General features: G+C 50.5%; 1 protein-coding gene across 2 annotated transcripts in view; it reads right to left on the bottom strand.

The window, feature by feature from the left end:
* Positions 1-22,603, bottom strand: part of KCNJ10 (potassium inwardly rectifying channel subfamily J member 10) — a 70,256-nt gene that overhangs the window by 12,695 nt on the left and 34,958 nt on the right. Inside the window, exon 2 of one of the 2 annotated variants that reach the window (XM_043535312.1) lies at positions 246-377. The exons of the other annotated variant lie outside the window; for it this stretch is intronic. Coding sequence (XP_043391247.1) covers positions 246-248 — 3 coding nt within the window. The 5' untranslated portion in view covers positions 249-377. The remainder of the gene's footprint in view (positions 1-245; positions 378-22,603) is intronic. 2 annotated transcript variants of the gene reach the window in all.

Raw genomic sequence — 22,603 nt, forward strand, 5'->3', positions numbered from 1 at the left:
GGAGCCACCTCAGGGTGGGCTGAGCTGAGACACAACGAGGGGCTGAGCGTGGACAGCAGCTGGATGAGACAGGCAGACAGACAGCCTGTATGAGGATTGCTGGGTTGGATGATGTATTACTAAGTAATTTATTATTAAAGTTAATGAATGTTTGCCACTTTAGCCAACTGTGCGGAAGGGAGACAAGGGGCAGTTTCTATTTGCTGTTAGTTCTAGGAATGTTAAATGTTTCATTCAATGATCACCATAGGATTTTTGTGATTGAGATCCTGCCCTCTATCTCCACCAGGGACACCGTAGTGTGTTTATTAGCCCTTCTGATTCATGGGCTCACTTATCAGTCTGTCTCCCCCGCGCACTTCAAATAGTGGAGAAGCCTGGAAGAGAAAATTGCTAATTAACCACGAGGGGGCAGGATTCTATTAGTTTTAATAATAAATGACTTAGTAATACAATATCTTTTAGATTCTCCGCTGCTTCTGGGCAGGGACAGTCTTTTATGTTTGTACAGCACCTAGCGCAACAAGAATCCAATCCTTCTTCTTTTTCTTCTTCTTCTTCAACAACCCTACCAGTTCTTCGTAGATTTGCAAGAATTGAAATGACTTACACTGATAAACTCAATGCGCAGACCTCTTTCGTTCCCACTGTGTACTGTCATGAAACCAAATGTGCCAGCTTTTCAAATGGGGATCGACACAGGGATTAAATACCCAGGCATGGATGTGATCTCCTTCATTTCATTGTCAGCTATTAAATGCTGTAATTGGAAGCAGACGGGCCATGACTGTAATTCTACAAGGCCTGTGGGTGAAGTAGAAAGTCAACCACTCTCTCAGTAGCATTGGATCTAATCTGCCGGTCAGACAGACAGAGACAGACAGACCAAACAATCCAGCTACCTACCTGACAGAGAGGGGAAATCCTGACCCATTGAAGTCAACGGTAAAACTCCTGCTGACTTCACTAGGACCAGCATTTCACCCAAAGGGTACATCGACACTGCAAAGAAAAACCTGCCACACTGAGTCTCGGAGCCCAGGTCAATTGACTCAGGCTCATGGGGCTCAGGCCATAGGGCTAAAAACAGCAGCGCAGATGTTGGGGCTGGGGCTGGAGCCTGGGCTCTAAAACCTGGCTGGGGGGAGGGTCCCAGAACCCAGGCTCCAGTCCCAACGTCTACACTGCTATTTATAGCCCCACAAACCGAAGTCATTTGACCCTGCTCTGAGACGTGATGCCGTGGGTCTTTTATTGCAGTGTATACGAACCAGCAGACACTGCCTGTCTCTTGCCATATGAATCTATCTAGCTAGCAAATGATTGTCATTTATATCTATCTATCTATCTATCATTGGAGCCTTCCCCTGTTTTGCCAATAGGATCACTCTCAGGGTATGTGTGTCGAGGGGGTTCCACAGGTTAAGGGTGTGGAGCAGCAAAGTATTCTTGGGTGAAATTAATTTTTCCACAGTCTGGAGCAGGAGGGGGGTGGGCAATATGTGCAGTGGACTTTACAAATCTTCCTCCCCACCACCACCACCCCACACAGCCTACCCCTGCTTGACACATAGCTTTCTGGTCCAGCAAAGGGTTGCAGCTGGGGAGGGATGGAAGTGGCTGATCACCCCTTTCACGATGGGAAGGAAGCCAGATGTGAACCTCCTTCTCTACCAGTACATGCCTGTGCAACCTGAGCTAATGGGCATATCCATTAGCAGTAGAGGGCCTATGACACACATCTGGGCAGTTCTGTACAGTAGCATGTGAATCCCTGAGACCACTGGGCTCTAGCCTGAGTTGGAACTGAGCAAGGAGCCTGATCTTATTTGGAAATGACCCAGATGTGACCCGACTCCCTAGATCCTTGAAGCAGCCTGAGCGCTTACAGGCTGGGGGTGTGTCCTGGGATCAGGGCAGGTGTCATTACTAGGAGAGGACGTTATAGTTATGACTCTAATCTCACCCCAAGGAACTTCCCAAGGCTGCTAAACTGGTCCTCAAAAGTCCTCAGATTGTATTTTTTTCAGCCTGAAGACTCTCTAGAGACCCGGAAAAGGACCCCAAAGCCAATGCATCAGATCCTTTCAAACCTTAGAAATTGGCCCTTTTGACGCTAGGCCTATTCTTACTTCTTTGTACGACAGTGGCTCCGAGAGGCTCCAGCTGAGATCAGGGTCCCATGGGGCCAGGTGCTGCACAAACATGTAGTGTGTGAGAGGCCTGGCCCCGCACAAAGCTCAGAGTCTAAACAGATGATGGGTAGGGGGAAAGCAAACGTTACTTTCCCCCACCACCTGTTTTACAGAGGAGGAACTGAGGCAGAGAGATTAAGGGCCAGATCCCCAAAGAAATGCAGGCATCTAACTCACATTGAGGTAGGTGCCGTAAGCATCTCTGAGACTCTGGGCCCAAATAAGTTGCCCAAGGCCGCATGGAGAGTGTATAGAAGAGAAGGAAATAGAACCGCTGTCATCCAAGGGCTAGTTTAGGTCAGGGCTTTGACCCTGTGATGGGGTATTCACCTATACCGGAGAGGAAGGGGTTAATGGAGGCTTCATGGGCCTGCCACACCCTGTCCTAGAAAGGAGCAGTGGAGGTGAGTCCCCCAAGAAGCTTAGGGAGGCTGCACAGGAAGCAGCCAATTGGAGGGAGGCTGCACGGAATAGCCAATCAGGGCCCCAGGGCCTCACATAAAAGGAGCTGCAGGGCCAGCGACAGTCAGTGGCTCAGCGAGTGAGCAGGGTATCCCTGAGGAGCTGAGAGGATTAGCAGTACCTTGGACAGAGCAGCTGCTAGCAGAGACCGGGGTGAGTGTGAGGGAGCTCCTGGCTGGCTGCTGGGACTAGTGGGCTGAATGCCTGGAGAAGAGAGTGAAGATGGTGCTGGGGCCCCGGGGAAGTGGCCCAGGGTATTGAAGCAGCAGAGACAGAAGTTAAAGAAGCTCAGAAGCAGGCTGCTAGGCACAGGGTCCCTGGGCAGGGACCCAGAGTAATGGGTGGGCCTGGGTACTCCTCCTCTACCACTGGGAAAATGGCAGGATTTGGACAAGGGTAGTAATTTCCCGTAAACACACACACACACACACCCCCCCTGGAAACGGGGAAATACTGATGGTGGCATGACTGGAGGGCTGAGTCCTGAAAAGGACACTGTAGTACTTGGCTTGAGGCGGGTCTGCAGGCGGAGATGACGATGGGAGAGGCACCACCAGGAGAGGGCACGTGGGCTGGCAGAGTTAATCCCCGTGACAGCCAGCAGGAGGCGCTGCTGTGGTGAGTGGGCCCCACAACAGACCCCAGGACCAGCCTTCCTCTACCGTTTCATTCCTAGTCTCCCCCCTTACACGTTTTATTTGTTGCTACTATCAGTTCTGCTCCGCCGTGCTTGCAACAAGGGAGGCATGAGGTCACCGGACGCTTCGAAGGTGAGTTACTTCAGCCTCTTCCTGAGCAGGGACTTGTTTAGCTTGTCAAAAAGAAGACGGAGAGGTGACTTGATTACAGCGTATACGGTATCTTCATGCGGAGAAAATCTCGGGTACTAAAAGGCTCTTTCAGCTAGCAAAGCATGACACGACCCAATAAGCTGCTGCCAGACAAATTCAAATTAGAAATATGGCATGTGGTTTTAACAGTGCAGGTAATGAAGTTCTGGAACAAGAGCAGTGATGGGTTCTCCATCTTTTGGTCTTCAGCTCAAGCCTGGCTGCCGTTCTGGAAGATACGCCTTAGCCAAACACAAGTTACTGGGCTCAGCTCAGGGGCAACGGGTGAAAGGTAAGGACTGTGGTATACAGGCAATCACAGGAGACGATCTAATGGTACCTTAAATGCTGCGAATTCACGAAGGGCTAGGGAACAAGTCAGGTCGTTCTCATGTCCTGGTCCCTTCAATAGTAATAGATACGCCAAACCTCCTTTCCCCATTTTCCCCAGAAAGTGTCACTCTAACCCCACCGCTGCCCGGAGCAGAGGGGGCATGATCCAGTACATGGATTTGCTATTATTGGTTAACTAGGCAGTGTAGAAAGCTCAATAACCACCATGGATAAGTAGATCAGTGGTGTGATAGTGATTGACCCACATGTCAGTGGCCCAGCATAGCTGTGAAAGCTCTCACCAGTCACGGATTTCCTACCCCCGTATCAGCTGGGCACTTGAGCAGGTATGTTTGCATTGTTATTATTGTAGCCAGAGCCCAGGGCTCTATGGCGCTCGGTGTTGTACAGACACAGAGGCAGTCCCTGCCTCAAAGCATTTAAGACAAGGTGTGGGATAGGACCTGTCTAAGGTCCTAGGTCCCCTGATTCCCAGTCTAGCCCGCTATTCAGCAGACCTCATTAGTAGCTGCCCTAAGACTTGACCCAGAGCCCCTCTTTAACTTAGACTGGCTTAGGGAAGGCTTTGCCCTGGTCCTGTATCTCTCCGAAGTTCAAGTCACCACGAGATTGTGTTCACCAGCAGATGAGCTCTCCCTTAATTATGGGCAAAAAGTTTTCAGCTAATTCCCAGGGATAACATAGAGCAGGACGTGCAGTACACAGTGGTGAACAGGAGGGGGAGCTCAGGGAGTTAGGATGAGAAGGAGGGTGATGGTGCCGCTTTTACCGGGGGGTGGGGGTGGGGGAAGGGAAGATAAAAGGATCATGTGACCCCTCTGACCCCTGCTCACTTTCGTGGACACCTGTAGAGGGATAATGCTGGCTGCAGGCCAGGCCAGCAGGGGTGGATGTCTCTGACCCTACCTCCATCTAGCACATTGACGGTGCTCATTACCAGCATGGCAGTGCTGTAATCCCCATTGTCCCCAGAGCCTCCAGTGGGAGTTACGCACCTAAATATCCTTGTGGGTCAAGCCCGGAGTGGGTCAAGCCCCAGATCATCTGGGAGTTCTGCGGCGGAGCAGGGAACTGAGCCCAGGCCACCAGCTGGCTCTCTAACTCTTCCTTCCTCTTACGATGGGGCTGCCATCACCAGAAATGCACAGGGCAGTCCCACTTCTCAGCTGTCTCTCCCACCCTGGTTACGCATCACACACCGCACAGCTGTCAGCAGGGAACCGATGCAGTAGCTCCCCCTGTGCGTTACGTGGTTGAACGAGCCCCTCCCAGCCAGCGGACACCTCTTGGGGTTTGAGTCCCACCGGGGCGGCCAGGTTCTAACACGTACATTCACACACCACAGTCGGCAGGTGGCCGGGAACCCTGACTCCTGGAGCTGCATAAGCACTGGCCCCAACCCTGATGGAGGACACCTTTTCACCTGGCCATGGGTGGCTGCCTGCCAGAGGTGACTCCAGGCTGTTGTCATCACTCAAGGGGCTTAGCACCTTACCACAACTAATGGGGTTTATATTCTCAGCACTCTGGGCGGTAGGGAAGTGTCACCCCCATGTTACAGACGGACACGGCAGGTGAAGTGACTGGCCTAAACTCCGTGGCTGCCTATGGCTCAGGCAGGAATTTAACCCAGGTTTCTTGAGCCCCAGTGCAATTCCCAATTTGTTAAACAAGGCTGCCTACCCTTAGGGAGGCACCCTAATGGGTGATGTGACTGAACACGCTACGGAGCTGATCCTAAGCTCTTTGAAGTCAATACGAGTCTTTCCACTGACTTCAGCTTGCTGTGGATTGGGCCCTGAGCCAGAAGGACTTTCAAGGTGATTAAACACTCCCCATGAATATCAGGAGAGGGTCATTTGGCAGCCGTTTCAGTTAGGATTAGTGTGACCAGAGAGCAAGTGTGCTCCCGGCGTTACCTGGACTCACAAGGCCTATTCGCCACTTACGCACTAGCGGTTTAAGTGGTAACTAAGCTACGTTGCACAGGGTGAATTTCCACCCTGCCACCGTGAGCATTCTCAAGCCAAAGGCTGCAGCTTTATAACCATCCCCCCAAAATTGGTGAGTCCAGCGCAGAACCCACCCCTGCCTTTTTCCACGCTGAATTCGGCCCGCTCCGAATTCCCCCCACCCCAGTGGAAGTTTGTCAGGGAGGTTTCTTTGCAGGAAAAGCAGCTGCTTGGCTGGGAAGAGCTGACAGATTCCCAGCCGGGGCTCGATGCCATTTTGCCGGCACGGAAATTTGCAGTGAAAAGAAAATGTTTTGCTTTTTCCTCTCGCCCCCACCCTCGCTAATCCACATCAATGCTCATTTCCTGCTGGTGGGGAGAATTGCTTGGCAAAACTCTACCCCGCCTGTGTCCGGTTTCGTGTACTAGGCAGAGCTTCACAGAAATCCACGTGACCGCTTGTAATTGACATGATCGCTGGGATCCATGTGAACAGCATGACCTGGGTGATCAGTGGAGGCGACCAATAAAACAGGATGGATGTGAGGTGATACAGAGGCAATCCCATCCCTACTATCATGCTGTAGAACTCAAGGGGTTACACCAGGGCTTTAATCTGGCCCATTGAACCTTTCATCCCTAAATTGCCAGTTCAAACCCAAGTTTCTGGATAGCAATAAGCCACTCAAACTGATTTAACAGCGTCCACATAAGGGGCTCAAACTAAATCAGTTTGGCAACGATAGCTTGGCTGGCAGATGATTTATTCCCCCCTATGAAAATTCCAGGTTTTCATTGAAAAGCAAAAAAAAAAAAAACCAAACCAAACCACCCTGCAATTTTTTTCAGTTTTCAGCCCTGGAAAACCGGTTTTTAAAATTTTTTTTTCTATGAAAACCGCAATATTTTGGTACAAACACATAGTAACACCCCAAGAAGTTTACAGTCTAAGACAAGGCAAAACAGGTGGGCGCAACCAGGAAGCAGCTGGAGAGAGGATGCAGGGGGCAGGAAGGCACATGGAAAACCAGAGATAACCATTAGCTGCATGCAGTTCTTAGCCAGTCAGGGGCAGTGATCACAAAATTTCCCATTGGCTTTTCAGCCTGTGAATTATTTTGGATTCTTTGTTATGTCTCTTTAATTATTGTTCCGACCAGTGTATCCGTACTGAAGCCTGCAGTTCCCAGAATCACTCTTAGGGGCATCCTGCAAGATAGTGGGCCTTACTCTCCATCACTGTCATCATTTACATGAGTGCAGATCACTGCTCTTCTGATTTACCCCCATATTGCACTGGTGTAAACACGGCCCTGAGGTACACAGGTGCAGGGTGATGGGGAATCAGGCTCAAGTACAGTGTTTGCTCCACTCCACTGCTCTGGTCTAGGGCCTGGTTTTAACGAGATTGATGTCGTTTTGGCAGGGGTCACCAGGTGGCGCTCTTGCACAGTCATAGGAGTGGTGTTAGTTTGGGGTGATGTTGTATTCTGGGGGAGCTGTTGCAAGCAACAGGCAGTTTGGTGGAATCTCTCTAACTACAGTTGGCTCTTGGGGCAGAGCTGCGCCCTGGGGACCGGGCGTGGGCTGAGATGCCTGAGAGGAGGGTTGCCGGCCAGCTGTCTGGGACACTGCCGTTCCAGGACTGGTGCATGCAGTGTAAATAAATGAGTTACTCTAAAAAGTCCTCAGTCTCTGGAGCCCTGATCTCTCCTCCTATGGAACATGGACCTGCCAGCAGAGAGGTGACGATATCTGCCCCAACCTCAGCAGCTGCCACTCACCCCCCTTCCACCAGTGAACCTTGACCATGAGCTGGAGAGACCAGCCCATGGTTGAAGGGGGAGCTCAGTCCCTCTGACCTGGTTGGCTCTTGCCGTCCCTGCTGAGGGAGCAAACCTGGTTTCTGCTTGGGAAGATGATTTTTGTGGTGGAGCCATTCGCCCACGAGGAACCAGCCTGAGACCCAACAAACTCGTTTCACCCCCGGGGACCACCCAACAGCTATAAAGGCCTCCCCTGATCTTAAACCACCCCTGCCACGGATGTGCTTGTGGCCCCCTCGACCTTATCTCTCTCCTGCTCTTCCTGGCTGCACCAGCCTCCTCCCTGTGCTTCCCCACAACCTCTCTGCTGGGGGCACATGTCTTCTCCTCTGCAACTCCTGCCACCTGCAACTGGCCACAACAGCCTCCCTCTCCTTCACGTGCCCACTGCCAGGCCTGGTCACTCCTTTCGCCACTGGGAGAAGGGCTAGGATTTGCATGCAGCGTTGTGCAGCCTGCAAAAACCTATCGATCTATCCCCAGACACTTCCCCCATCTATCTATCTGTCCCTCTAACTATCCCCATACACACCTCTCTCTCTCTCCCTCTCCATCCCTCCTGCCATGTCCGAGCCCCTTTTGGAAGGGGGGTGGGTGTGTCTGATGGGCCACATCAGTTACTTGCTAATTATCCTCCTCCCCAGAGAGCCTTGAGTGCCTTTTGGTTTGTCACATGCTCTGGGACCCTCTGATACCAGGACCCATAAAACACCAGCCTGCAAGATGCCCTAACTAGATCAGCCCTCCCCTCGCCAGGGCGGGCAGCCTAGGATCCTCTCCCTCCCTCCCTCCCTCTCCCTCTCTCTCTCTCCTTTCATTATCATCACTTGTCCTCAGTGCTCCAGAGGAGGAGCTGGGCCATGAGAATGCGGGAGCACGAATCCCCTGCAGGTGCACCGGCCTGTCACCCAGAACGCCTTGCATACTAAAATCCTGTCTCACTGCACGGCTGAGGAGTAACTGGGGAAGACAGCTCCAGTCACTGGAACGGAAGAGTAGGCCGGGCACAAAGGCAGCTCCAGAATTTACTGTAGAGGAGTTTACAGCTGATCTTGCAGCTAAAGCACAGGACTGGGGGGTCGGATGCTTGGGTTCTGCTCCTGGCTCTGCTACTGTAACCACTCTGGGCCTCGCCTTCCCCATCAGCACCATGGGAGACCAGTTTCCCAGGGCTGCTGTGAGGCTGACAGGTGTCTATAAAGTGCTTTGGGATCCTCCGGTGAAAAGGGTTGGGGGTAATGATTGAAGGCATAGGGAACATGTAATTAGAGAGAGGAAATATCTGGCTGTGACATGCAAAACAACAGGCCCATGCCCCTTGCCTGGTGCCATCACCAGCTACTTACCAGGCTGCCGGGCACATGGGGCACATGTTCACGTTTCAGCTATTGATCTCAAAGCACTTTGCCAAATAAGGGCAGCATCAGCACCCACAGTTTTACAGAAGGGGAAACTGAGGGATGGAGAAGAGAAGTGACTCACTTAAGTCCATGCAAAAAGCCCACTCTCATCCCAGAGTAGAACAGAACCCAGGCATCCTGGCTCCAACTCCCCTGCTTTAACTCAACAGGTAAAATCCCAGAGCTGGGAACAGAACCCAGGCACTCTGCCCCCCTGTTGCCTCCTGTACCCCACAGCTCGTGTCTAGTGGTTAAAGTAGGGGGCTAGGAGTCAGGACTCTTGGGTTCTATTCCCTGCTTGGGGAGGGCAGTGGGGACTAGTGGTTAAAGTGGGGCAGGGGCTATGAGTCAGAACTCTAGGGTTCTTGTCCCAGGTTGGGGAGGGCAGTGGTTAAAGTAGGGGGCTATGAGCCAGGACTCCTAGGTTCTATTCCAACCCTGAGTTTTTCAAAGCATGTGAGCCAGTTCCCCCTCCCCTCCAAAATCACGAGATTGGCTTAAAAATCATGATTTTTTTTTTTAAACTAATAAATGCTGAGCACTATCTATTTACTTTCTGGTTTCTGAGCCTCCCGTCACATTTTCAAACCTTTCTCCACAGCCACGAGGGCTAGACACGTACCCTTCCTTTAGTGCAGACTGAGATTCTCCTGCACCTTCTTGGGTCTAGCATTTGGGGCTTCAAAACCCCCCACTATAAATCATGAGACTCACCAAGGCCAGCTTCCCTCTAGTAGATACATCCCTAGAACTGGGAACAGAACCCAGAAGGCCTGATTCCCAGCCCCCACCCCTTCCCACTCTATCTCTAGACAGAGGAACCATGGGGCCCAAACAACAGGGGGCCGTGGGGTGCCCAGTGCCTTTCCTTCTCACCTCTGCCATAGGGCTGGTTCCTGCCCCAGGGCTCCTGCCTGGCCTTGCCCCACTTCCAGCAGTCCGTGTCCCCTCTGCTTTGCCTGCAGGATGCTCTCAGTGCAGCCTCAAGACCAGCTACAAGTCCGGGGAGCTAGGGTGATTGCCCACCTGGGGGAGCCAGCGGGGAGGAGGTGGATACAAGGGAGGGTCAGTTTTGCGTATCACGTGACAAATTTCTGGGGACACCCCTGAAGCACAGACCTTGAGAGCGCTTCCCTCCAGAGCTGCTAACCCGACCTCTCTGCAGTGCAGCTGAAAGCCAGCGCCGCTACACAGCAACTGAGGGTTGCTGTGTCTTCGTTGGCATCCCACAATCCCATGGGACCCTGGTGCCACCGGACCTTTTACTGCCATCTACCTTGCGACGTCCTGTCCCTGTAAACGTTTGAATACTTCCTCCCACCCCAGTGAAAAGCCCCAGTTTCCTGTTGTTTTCAGTTTTGCTGCCCGAACCAGAAAGCTACCACCAGAGCAGAGAGCTGGGTCTCTTTACCAGCTCCCTCTGGGTCTGTGTCTAAGCCCTTCTCTGCTGGGTCCAGATATAACATTTGGTGAAAAAGATTTCTAGCCCATGAGTGCCCAGCGCTGCCTCTGCCTGAAGAAGAAGAGGAAAATGTATGCTAATAATACTATGAAAAGAGGGGAAAAGTTCACCTGGGGTACAAGGTGGCCAACTGCTGCTATTGCTGCTGGGACAGTGAGAACCAGCCAGCTAGCGACGGGGAATTGGCAATTAACAACAGACCACAGGAACAAGCTGCTGCCTGGAGCTCCTGCAAACATAACAGTGAGGGGGAAGTAAGCAGCCCTTTGGTTGCCCTCGTGCAAGCAGGCAGAGAAAGAGAAACAGCTCAGCCTGCCCGGAGGGTCTCTAGCTAGCAGAGGGAGCCCAAGCACAGCTGAAGGAAGAATACTGCAGACAGCTGCGATGGCACAGAGCCAGAAGAGGCAGGTCAAGCGCAGATTGTGCCGGGCCAAAACAGACAGTTTCTTTGGGGCGAGGGACGTCCAGGAGCTGTGAAGTCCAACAGCAGAGGAGAGAAAATGGCAACTTTTCTGGAGTGTGTCGGTGAAGCTGACGACAATTGCAGCTCTTGAGTAGCGTACCTTGAACGTTTTGAGTAATTTGTAACTTGCGACCCCATTCCAGACGGACAACGAGTTTCAGCCTTGCCGACAGCGATGGGTCCGAAGGCACATGGACTGCTGCGTGACCTAGTGTCTCCAGCTGTGCCCAGAACTGCCACATACACTGCGATTACTGCAGCAATGGGAGCAGAATGATATTGGTTCCATGAGTGACGCCAGGGAAGTGGAGAGTCAGTAGCACCGTTCGTTGGAGCTCTAAGGAAGCTGTCAGAACACTGTCAGTTCAGACAGCCATTAAGTGATGTCCTGCATGACCAATTTGTCTCTGGACTACACAGTGACCCGACCCAGAAGACGTTATCAACTGTATCAGCACTTACTTTCAAGAAGGCTGTTGAAGTAGCAGTTGCCCTGAAGATTGTAGAGAAGGGTTCTCTGGACTTTAGTGTGAACCAAGAAGTTCACTTCCTGCATTGGTGAGAAAGAGGATCATGGGAACGTAAAGAACTTCTGTGAGGCCGTTGTGCACAAACTACGCATGCTGAGAGGATTGCTGGACACGCCAAATTATTTGCAGAATGTGCCAGAAGAAAGGACACATCACCGTGACCTGTCACACAGTTCATTGATGAGCAACAGAGAGTAACCGTCCAGCGAAGACGACACCTCTGAAGATTGAACCTAAGAAAGGAGGAAAGTCAGGACTTCATAATGTAATAAAAAACAAGAGCTCTAGTGACATTGACCACAATCTAGCACTACACATGGTATCAGAAGCTGGAGTGAGAGATGGCATCTGGATCATGCCCTTGATTGAAGGAGTTTCTACAAGAATGGAGCTTGATACTGGAGCTGCTGTTTCACTGATTCTTGCATCTACCTATCACCAGACTTTGTCACAAGTTCCTCTGGAAGAAACCTCCACAGTTTTGAAGACTTAAATTGGAGAAAAGTTGTTCCCAAAAGGGATACTCCAGGTGGAAGTTCAACTAGATGGACAACCAGTTGTTTTACCCTTGTATGTGATTGAAGGAAAGTATCCATCATTATTTGGCAGATCTTGGCTTGAGAAGCTCAAGATGGATTGGATGGAGATCAAGGTGATCATGAAAGCACCTTGAAATCGTCAAGAAATACTGGACAGAAACTCCACAATGTTTTAAAAAGAGCTTGGACTGGTAAGAAACATGTTAATGAAGGTCACTCTTAAGTATGACAACCAGCCAAAATATTGCAAGCCCAGAGTTGTGCCTTATGTTCTGAAGCCTCTGGTAGAAGCTGATTTGGATTGTTTAGTGAACATTGGAGTCCTGTCACCAGTTTCACACAGTGAGTGGACCACACCCATCATACCAGTGATCAAGAATAGCTCAGTCCAAATTTGCAGAGATTCAAAGTGACGCTGAATCCAGTTTTACGTGCAGACTATGTCCACAACCTCGTATTGAAGATTTGTTTGCTACTATTCGTGGTGGACAGTGTTTCAGTAAATTGAATTTGCTCTGCGCATGCCAAAAATGGAGATTGAGATGGCATCTCGCAAATATCTCACAATCAACACACGAAAAGGTGCATTTTGTTACAACATGATGCCTTTTGGTATCACACTGGTACCTGCCCTATTCCAGAAAGCCATGGATGAGATTCTGAAGGGACTGAATAGAGTTCAGTGCTATTTGGATGACATCCTTATTACAGGAAAGGAGTAAGAGGCTCATCTTCAAAATTTGGATGCTGTTTTGCAATGTTTGGAAGACCATGGACTGAGAGTACGTGAAGACAAATACGAGTTTTTCAAACCTTCAGCTGAATGCCTTGGACATGTAATTGACATTACGGGCTTAAAGAAATTGCCGGGGAAAGAGAAGACAGTTTTTGAAGTGCCACCGCTAGAGAACATGTCACGGTCATGTTCATTCCTCAGACTGCCTAACTAATACAGTAAATTTCTGTTCAATCTGGTGATGGTATTGGCACCTTTACATGAACCATTACAAGCAAAGAAAAAAATGGAAATGGACTAAAGAATGTAAGTGTGTATTTAGGAAGCAAAGAACCTGTTGACATCAGCCAAAGTTCTTATGCACTTTCGTGCTTTGCGACCATTGCAGCTGGATTGTGAAGCTTCACCAAAATGGAGCTATTGCAGTTCTTTCCATGCACATTTTTCCTAATGGCATGGAGAAACCAATTGCCTTTGCATCACAAACACTCGCCATGCCTGAGAAGAACTATGTGCAAATAAAGAAAGAAGCTCTCAGCATTATCTTCAGAATTTGGAAATTCCATGTCTATCTCCATTGTGGACATTTTACCTTGCTGACGGATCATAGAATCATAGAATCATAGAATATCAGAGTTGGAAGGGACCTCTGGACGTCATCTAGTCCAACCCCCTGCCCAGAGCAGGACCAATCCCCAACTAAATCATCCCAGCCAGGGCTTTGTCAAGCCTGACCTTAAAAACTTCTAAGGAAGGAGATTCCACCACCTCCCTAGGTAACGCATTCCAGCGTTTCACCACCCTCCTAGTGAAAAAGTTTTTCCTAATATCCAACCTAAATCTCCCCCACTGCAACTTGAGACCATTACTCCTTGTCCTGTCATCTGCTATCACTGAGAATAGTCTAGATCCATCCTCTTTGGATCCACCTTTCAGGTAGTTAAAAGCAGCTATCAAATCCCCCCTCATTCTTCTCTTCCGTAGACTAAACAAAACTGGACACAGTGCTCCAGATGAGGCCTCACCAATGTCGAATAGAGGGGAACAATCACATCCCTCGATCTGCTGGCAATGCCCCTACTTATACACCCCAAAATGCCATTGGCCTTCTTGGCAACAAGGGCACACTGTTGACTCATATCCAGCTTCTCGTCCACTGTCACCCCTAGGTCCTTCTCTGCAGAACTGCTGCCGAGCCATTCGGTCTAGGTGCATTGGATTCTTCCGTCCTAAGTGCAGGAGTCTGCACTTGTCCTTGTTGAACCTCATCAGATTTCTTTTGGCCCAATCCTCCAATTTGTCTAGGTCCCTCTGTATCCTATCCCTACCCTCCAGCTTATCTACCACTCCTCCCAGTTTAGTGTCATCCGCAAACTTGCTGAGGGTGCAATCCACACCATCCTCCAGATCATTAATGAAGATATTGAACAAAACCAGCCCCAGGACCGACCCTTGGGGCACTCCGCTAGATACCGGCTGCCAACTAGACATGGAGCCATTGATCACTACCCGTTGAGCCCGACAATCTAACCAACTTTCTACCCATCTTGTAGTGCATCCATCCAGCCCATACTTCTTTAACTTGCTGACAAGAATACTGTGGGAGACCACGTCAAAAGCTTTGCTAAAGTCAAGGAATAACACGTCCACTGCTTTCCCTTCATCCACAGAACCAGTTATCTCATCATAGAAGGCAATTAGATTAGTCAGGCATGACTTTCCCTTGGTGAATCCATGCTGACTGTTCCTGATCACTTTCCTCTCCTCTAAGTGCTTCAGAATTGATTCCTTGAGGACATGCTCCATGATTTTTCCGGGGACTGAGGTGAAGCTGACTGGCCTGTAGTTCCCAGGATCCTCCTTCTTCCCTTTTTGAAAGATGGGCACTACATTAGCCTTTTTCCAGTCTTCCAGGACTTCCCCCGATCGCCATGAGTTTTCAAAGATAATGGCCAATGGCTCTGCAATCACATCCGCCAATTCCTTTAGCACTCTCGGATGCAACGCATCCGGTCCCATGGACTTGTGCACATCCAGCTTTTCTAAATAGTCCCAAACCACTTCTTTCTTCACAGAGGGCTGGCCACCTCCTCCCCATGCTGTGCTGCCCAGTGCAGTAGTCTGGGAGCTGACCTTGTTCGTGAAGACAGAGGCAAAAAAAGCATTGAGTACATTAGCTTTTTCCACATCCTCTGTCACTAGGTTGCCTCCCTCATTCAGTAGGGGGCCCACACTTTCCTTGGCTTTCTTCTTGTTTCTAACATATCTGAAGAAAGCCTTCTTGTTACTCTTAACATCTCTCGCTAGCTGCAACTCCAGGTGTGATTTAGCCTTCCTGATTTCATTCCTACATGCCCGAGCAATATTTTTATACTCATCCCTGGTCATTTGTCCAATCTTCCACTTCTTGTAAGCCTCTTTTTTGTGGCATCACCTGTTACCTTCAATTTTGGACTGAAATGTGGAATTCCATCATTAGTTGCTGCTCGTATGCAGTGAGGGACATTACAACTTTCAGTTCATCTCCATACTATTCAATTTGGCTGTCATGCTTACCATGCTCAAGCTCCCGTCAATGCAAAGAAACTTGGACAAAATGTTCTATCTCAGTTTGATGGATAGGTTGCCCTTCATAAGCACAGACATCAACAAAGAACCCACTGAGGATGCTGTTATTTCTCTTGTGAAGGGAATGGTATCATAAGGATCAAAAGAATCCTCAGTTTACACACCACATGTCACATCAACATGAATTATCTGTGAATCATGGTGGCATCTTATAGGGAAAGTGAGTGATCATTTTGAAATCACTTCAATCTCAGATTATGGAAGCTCTTCACAAAGGTCATTTGGGCATTGTATGGAGGAAGGCCATAGCTCGGAGTCGTGTCTGGTGGCCAGTGAATGACGATGATATTGAGAGGAAGGCAAAGTGCTGTATTATGTGCCAGCAAATTCAGCATGATCCTGGCCCAGCTCAGATACACCCATGGTTGTGGCCTCAGGCTCCATGGACACATATTCACATCGACTTTGCTGGACCATTAGAAAGTTATATGTTCTTGGTTGTAGTCGATGCCCATTGGAAATGGTCAGAAGATTTCAGAATGACTTCTACTACAGTGTTGGTCCTGCTTTGAGCAGGGGATTGGACTAGATGACCTCCTGAGGTCTCTTCCAACCCTAATATTCTATGATTCTATGATTCTACCAAGACAACTGGGACTCTTCATACCTTGTTTAGCCAGTTTTGTTTATTGTTACAGTTGGACAATGGACCTCAGTTCTGCTCTGAAGAATTTCAGAGGTACGCTCTGCTCCATCCATCCTGCTACAGACGGACTAGTGGAACGCGTTGTACAGATGCTCAAGCACGTCTTAAAAGCTAACAAGTCTATTTTGAGTCCTCAGCAGAAATTGGACAATTTCTTGTTTGTCTGGAGGAACACACCACATGCTACTACCCTGAAGTCACCTGCAACTCTTTTCTTGAAGCCATCTTTGCATAGCTATTGGGACCGGCTTCGTCCTGATGTTGCCTCTCATGTGTAGCCAAATCCCAAGCTCTGCAAATTGATTGACGACGTGAGACGCGTAATCATTCTTTTCAAGTAGGAGACTTAGTCTGGACTCGCATCTATGGCAGTGGAGTGAAATGGATTCCTGGAGAACTTGTGAGATGCATGAGTCCAGTTTTATTTGTGGTGAAACTAGCCAACAGTATTTTACGGAAACGACATATGGACCAATTGCGGCCTCAATAAGTACCAGAGTCTGGGGATGTTCCAGCAGGACTTTCTGCTCTTCCAGTCAAACCTTCTTCCATTACAACTCCTAATTTTGGTGACTTGTTGGCAGAAACTTTGGTACCAGATCCAGTTGATCCCAGACCAGAGCCAGCTGATTGCTTACCACTGACTGCACCTGTTGTTCAGGACACAGCGTGAAAACCAGGGGTATGCCTGCACTTATAAATTGTTTAATTAATGTTTTGCTATTCCAGGGCAGAATAATCCCTCGGTCCACCCACAACTTTTTGTTAGTGTTTTACGATAGCCATGTAAAGCATAATGTATGCTTGGTAAGTCTTTTAAAGTAGGATGGAGGAATGTGAAGTCCTGTCCCTTTAAATGTCAGCATATTCCCCCAACCCAGTGAAAAGCCCCATTTTCCTGTTGTTTTGCTGCCTGGGGGAGGGATAGTTCAGTGGTTTGAGCATTGGCCTGCTAAACCCAGGGTTGTGAGTTCAATCCTTGAGGGGGCCATTTAGGGATCTGGGGCAAAAATTGGGGATTGGTCCTGCTTTGAGCAGGGGGTTGGACTAGATGACCTCCTGAGGTCCCTTCCAACCCTGATAGTCTATGATTCTATGAATAATGCAGAGAGCTGAGTCTCTATCAGCTCCCTCTGGGTCTGGGTCTAACTGCTGCTCTACTTGGTCCAAATATAACAGACCTACCCCTGTTACGTGACTAGAAGCCACTTCCCTCCCCCTTGTTGTCCCCATAGAAATGGGGGTACTTGCTTGAGTGTGACTACAACCTCATGCTCTGGGGAGGCCCCCATCTGCCCCCCGCTTGCCTCGGTGTGGCTGGAGGGCTGCACTGAAGGAGCAAGTCTTTCCACTCCAGAGGCTGGGGCAGGATGGGATGCAAATGCGTGAAGGGAGAAAGTGGGGCTGGAAGGCGGCAGGAGAGGGGGCCCTGCCATCTTACATAAGGCCCCAAAAGCAGGGCTTTCTCTCCCCTTACTAATCCCCAGCCTGGGAGATAAATGGAACCAGACAGAGACAAAACCCGCCGGGGAAGAAAGCGATGTGTGTTTCTGACTGAGTCACGGCCAGGCTCCCCCCCGCCCCAACCCTTTGCTTCCCCCAGCCCCGGTCTCCTTCCCTGCAAACAGAAAACAAGCCGGGAGGGAACAAGAAAGGCCCTTTTCATCTTCGCGTCAATGTTTGGAAACTTGTCCTGGAAGCGAAGAGCTTGGCTCATCCTCATCCTCCCCCCACCGGAGTCACATGGCCCCTGTGCCGCCCTTTCTTGTTTCATTGGCGTTTCCGGTGGCTGGGGAAAGGGGGGGGGACAGTGAGGTGTTGTGGGGCAAAAGGGCCAGGAAGTGTCATTCTATGTATCCACCCCATTCGCTTGATCGCCCATCTCGCTCCAGACAGGCTTTGTGCGCCTGTCCATCTCTCCGGCTGCTAAAAAGAAGGCAGAACGTTCCTTGCCCTTAATATGCCAGTTGTTGGCACCACCGGGCTTCTCTCCTCAGGCCTGGGTGGTAGGAGCGGTGCCAGGGGTCACTCTGGTGTAAGGATAAATCTCCCTTCGTTATAATTCAGATGGGGTGCAGATCTAAGATGGATCTGAGGGTGGGGGACCCTAGGTGGCATTTTGGGTCCCTTTTTTTCAGAGTTGGCCCCGTCTTTGGTTGAGTCATCAAAATGTCCGTGCTTCCCCTTTGTTACACTCTCCTCAAAGGACGGCGTCTCTTTCCTTTGAGGGTCCCCTCAAATCACCAATGCATGTGGCCATCCAAGAAAGAGAGAGTCTGGAGCATTGATCAGCTGGCCATGCCCCGGGGAAGCCCTGTGTTAATATTCTGCTACCTGGCTGCAATGTACAAAGGGTTAGGCTGCATTCCCTGTCACCGGTGCCTTTCATCCTGCCTGACATCTCTCCCACCCCCTCACCAAGAAGGATGCTGACAAGCAGACGGCCTTTATTTTTGGCCTTCTGAGTGGATCAGATTGCACTCACAGTGACTGGTTTTTTGGAAAAAATCTTCCCCCCAGGGCCTCCTCCCAAGCCTCCTCTTCCAGCATCACCAGTTATTGTGGTCTTATTGTGAGACCCGCAATATTTGCTGTTTTTCTTTCAAGCACCAGCTCCTGGAGCCATGGAATTATGAGCCTCCAGGTTGAAGAGAGAAGCTGGAAAATGTGAGCCCTGGAGACCGCACTATTATCACCCCCTGATTTTTAATACAACCTCAGAATTTCTGACAGGGCTTGCTCATGCTTTTTGAATACTTGGCGAGGGCAGTACATGATTTACAGTAGTTATGTGACTCCACAGTCATCTGCCCAGCACCTAACGAGCTAGCAAAGTATTGTCACAATTTTATAGACTTGGAAGATGTGGCACAGAGGAAATAAGCAACTTGTCCAAAGTCACCCACAATCACCAACACACGGGGGACTTGAACCCAGGTCGCCCCCATTGCAGCCCCATGTCCCTAACCACTATGCCACCCAAGGTTATCCTTCCTCCTATTACACCCATCTCCCTGTGCTATGCTCTCACCCGCCGCTATGGTCCTGACTCTTAGGTCCAGCAAAGCTGTGCCCAGCACAGAGCCCCAGGGTTGGGGAGCATCTCCTTTCCTCTGGCCACATCCCTCTACTTAGGAGGTTGTGAGCTGGGGGCGAGGGGCATCCAGAGAGGAATCAACACCCTCTGCTGTGCACACACCTGAGACACAGGGCTTGTTGTGGGATAAGGGTGGCTATTTGTGTAGGAGCCCCTCGTTAAAATAGTGGTGGCAAATCACATGATAGGAGTGGCCTAACATACTATTACCCAACATACGTGCTCCTGGGAAAGGCCAGGACTGGATTAGCCCAGCATGCCCCCACAGCGAGCGCTCCTGCCCCGCTTTCCAAAGCGTCCCCTGCTGGGAGAGACTGGGACTGGAGTAGCCGGGAGCTGCCCCCATAGCCAGCACTCCTGCACTGCTTTCTACAGTGCTTCCTGCTGGGGGAGACTGGGACTGAAGTAGCTGGGAACTCCCCCCAGAGAGAGTGCGCCTACCCCGCTCCCTACGGCACCTCCTGCTGGGAGAGGCTGGGGCTGGAGTAGCCAGGAATGCCGCCCCCTTCTGCCCCCCATGGGCAGTGCTCCTGCCCTGCTTCCCACAGTGCCCCCTGCTGGGTCACACCGGGACTGGAGTAGCTGGGAGCTCCCAACAGTAACTGCTCACCTAAAGCAGCATTACTCTGACCTTTGGAAGCTGTCCCCCACGTCAGGAACATGAAACCAGCGGTTACCCCCAGTGCCCTGCCATGTGCTGTTGAAGTCCTGTACATCTTAACACATACATCTTCAGTCCCTTTGCACGGCTAGGCCGCTACATTCCCCTGCCAACACAGAAAGGGAAAGGCTGGAGTGCACCAGGAGCTGGGCTTCCCTCTGGTTTCTCTCATGGTGTGCAGTGAAATAGTTAACAATGGTGACATTTAAAGCACCCTCAAGGGCATCTGAGTCTGCCCCCATGGAGACTCACGGGGTAACTCTCACCTTGGAGGGATTGTTTCAGGCTCTCTGCAAGCTCAGACAGGCGCCCGTGCACCAGTTCCACTCGGAGCCTGTTTGCCAGGGGTCCTTCATTACCACAGCAGTTAGACACTTGGCTTGTTCTTTTTTTTAAATGACTGTGGAGACTCTGGAGAACAATCGAGAGGCTTGTCTGAGCCCATCAGAGGATGGGCCCCCCCTTCACACTTCAGGTAACACAGCCCCGCAGGTGCCCTTGGTTGGAGCTGGAACGGCAGGAACTGGGTTCCCCTCCCCAGGCAGCAGCCCCACGCTGCCCGCCATCATTCGTCCAAAAGCACACGGTGCAAAACCTGAGCTGACAATCTGCCGCCGCGGTGAATAGCCAGCAGATCTGGTTCCATGTAACCTCACTCCCGGGACCTTCTCCAAGCAATTTTCTGGAAGGGCCTCAGAGCTTTTGGAGTCACAAAAGGTGAGTGTGCGCGCCGGGCAGCAGGGGCCCCTCTCCGATAGTTCTGGGGGCTGGGACGGCCAGGGAACGGCCATGATGACCTCCGAAGCATAGGGGAGAAAAAGACGGTGTTTGCAGAACTGAGGCTGCAGGCAGGATTGTAGAGATGCGCGCAAGGAAGGGTGCCAGACCTTCGGGTTAGGGAGTGCTAGAGGTTCAATTCCCAACTCCAGCGTCGCTCCCCTTGGCGACTCACTATGGGTCCGTTTCCACAGCAACTAGACACCTGCGGCTGGCCTGTGCCAGCCGACTCCTGTTCGTGGGGCTCGGACTGTGGGACTTTTTCATTGCTGTATAGACTTCCGGGCTCAGGCCGGACCCCAAGCTCTGGGATCCTCCCACCTCGCAGGGCCCTAAAGCTCGGACTCCAGCCTGAGCCTGGAAGTCTACACAGCAATGGAACAGCCCGGTGAGCCCGAGTCAGCTGGCACGAGCCAGCTGCGGGTGTCTAGTTGTTGCGTAGACAGACCCTTGGTGCTTCAGCTGCCTGCTGTAAAAGTGGGGCTAAAAATCCTTCTTTTGTCCCTTTAGATTATAAACTCTTCGAGTAGCAGTGTCAGGGCCTAGCCCAAGGGGCCCCTGCTTGTGGTTCGGAAACATGGAATAATAAAGGCATGATCACAGGGTATAAGTACCTATGTGGGGAAAGAATATTTAATAATGGGCTCTTCAGTCTAGGCAAGAAAGGTCGAACACGATCCAATGGCTGGAAGTTGAAGCTAGACAAATTCAGACCTGAACTAAGGTGTACATTTTTAACAGCGAGAGTAATTAATCGTTGGAACAACCTGCTAAGGGATTGTGGTGGATTCTCCACCACTGACCATTTTAAAATCAAGACGGGATGTCTTTCTAAAAGCTCCTCCCTCAGGAATTCATTTGGGCAGGTTTTCTGGTGTCTGCTCCACAGGAGGTCAGACAGATGATCACAATGGTCCCTTCTGGCTTTGGAATCTATGAATCCCCCTTCCCGCCAGGGCCGGCTGCAGGCACCAGCTTTCCAAGCAGGTGCTTGGGGCTGCAATGAGAATGGGGCGGCAGGCCGTGTCCCGCGGCGGCCATTCGGCGGCAGCTCCGCTGCTCTTCTGGGGGCGGCAGCAATTCGGTGGCGACTGCTTGGGGCGGCAAAATTCGTAGAGCCCCCCCTGCTTCCCCCAAAGCTTTTGTAACACCCTGACTGCCAAAAACACCAGGCCGTAAGCACCCTGACCACCTTTGTTCGGTCTCTCTTTCCTAAGCACTGATTTGGTGTAGGCGTGTGGAAAATGTCAGCATTCGAAGGGTTAAATCCCACAAACACTCACTCACACACACACACACACACACACCCTCTAGTGGCACAGAGCCACACACACCCCTGTGATGGCATTCAGCGTGCTTGCCTGCAGTTTAACGTCCCAGTGCTCCTGGCACTATCTTAATGGGCCATTGTTCCACTAAATCTTGGAGAATAAAACCCTAAAGAGATCAAAAGTAAGGGTGGGTGCAGGCCTGGGGGATTTCTTTGATTGTTACTGAGCTGCACACAGAGCTGCCTCTTAAATACATGCTCCCGAAGAACATTTGTATTTATTACTGTCTAGATGGCATTTGACTCCAGCTGTTTTTGCTACTAGGAAGGTGCTTGGTTGGAGGGATTGTGGGGAAAGGGGAACAGAGGAATTAGACCGTTTTGAGAGGAAATTATTAAAGAGATTGATTTTTATGACAAAATACCGGCTTCCTCACTGTCTCCTGATCTGCTTACTTAATGATCCAGGGAAGGATCTGCAGTGTAAACAGAACAACACATTCATTTCTTTTTTTTATTGTTAGCAGCTAGACTCTGGGTTGGAAAAATGTGACTCTCCTATGGAACTGGGGAATAATAAAATATGGATTGGCCTTGTAATGGAAGATCTTTCACCCCAAGGATGGGCACAAGAGAAGCTCCAAAGAGAAGATAGGTATTTAGAAGTTTGGTCGCCCTGTCGAGCGTTGTCAGAGGAGAAGGGCTCCCCAGCCAGCAAACCAGAATCTAGCCAGGTTCTTTGAATATTAACTTGATCCTGAATAAGTAACATAAA

The sequence above is a fragment of the Chelonia mydas genome, chromosome 24, assembly GCF_015237465.2.
Source record: "Chelonia mydas isolate rCheMyd1 chromosome 24, rCheMyd1.pri.v2, whole genome shotgun sequence".
NCBI classification, from domain to species: domain Eukaryota; kingdom Metazoa; phylum Chordata; order Testudines; family Cheloniidae; genus Chelonia; species Chelonia mydas.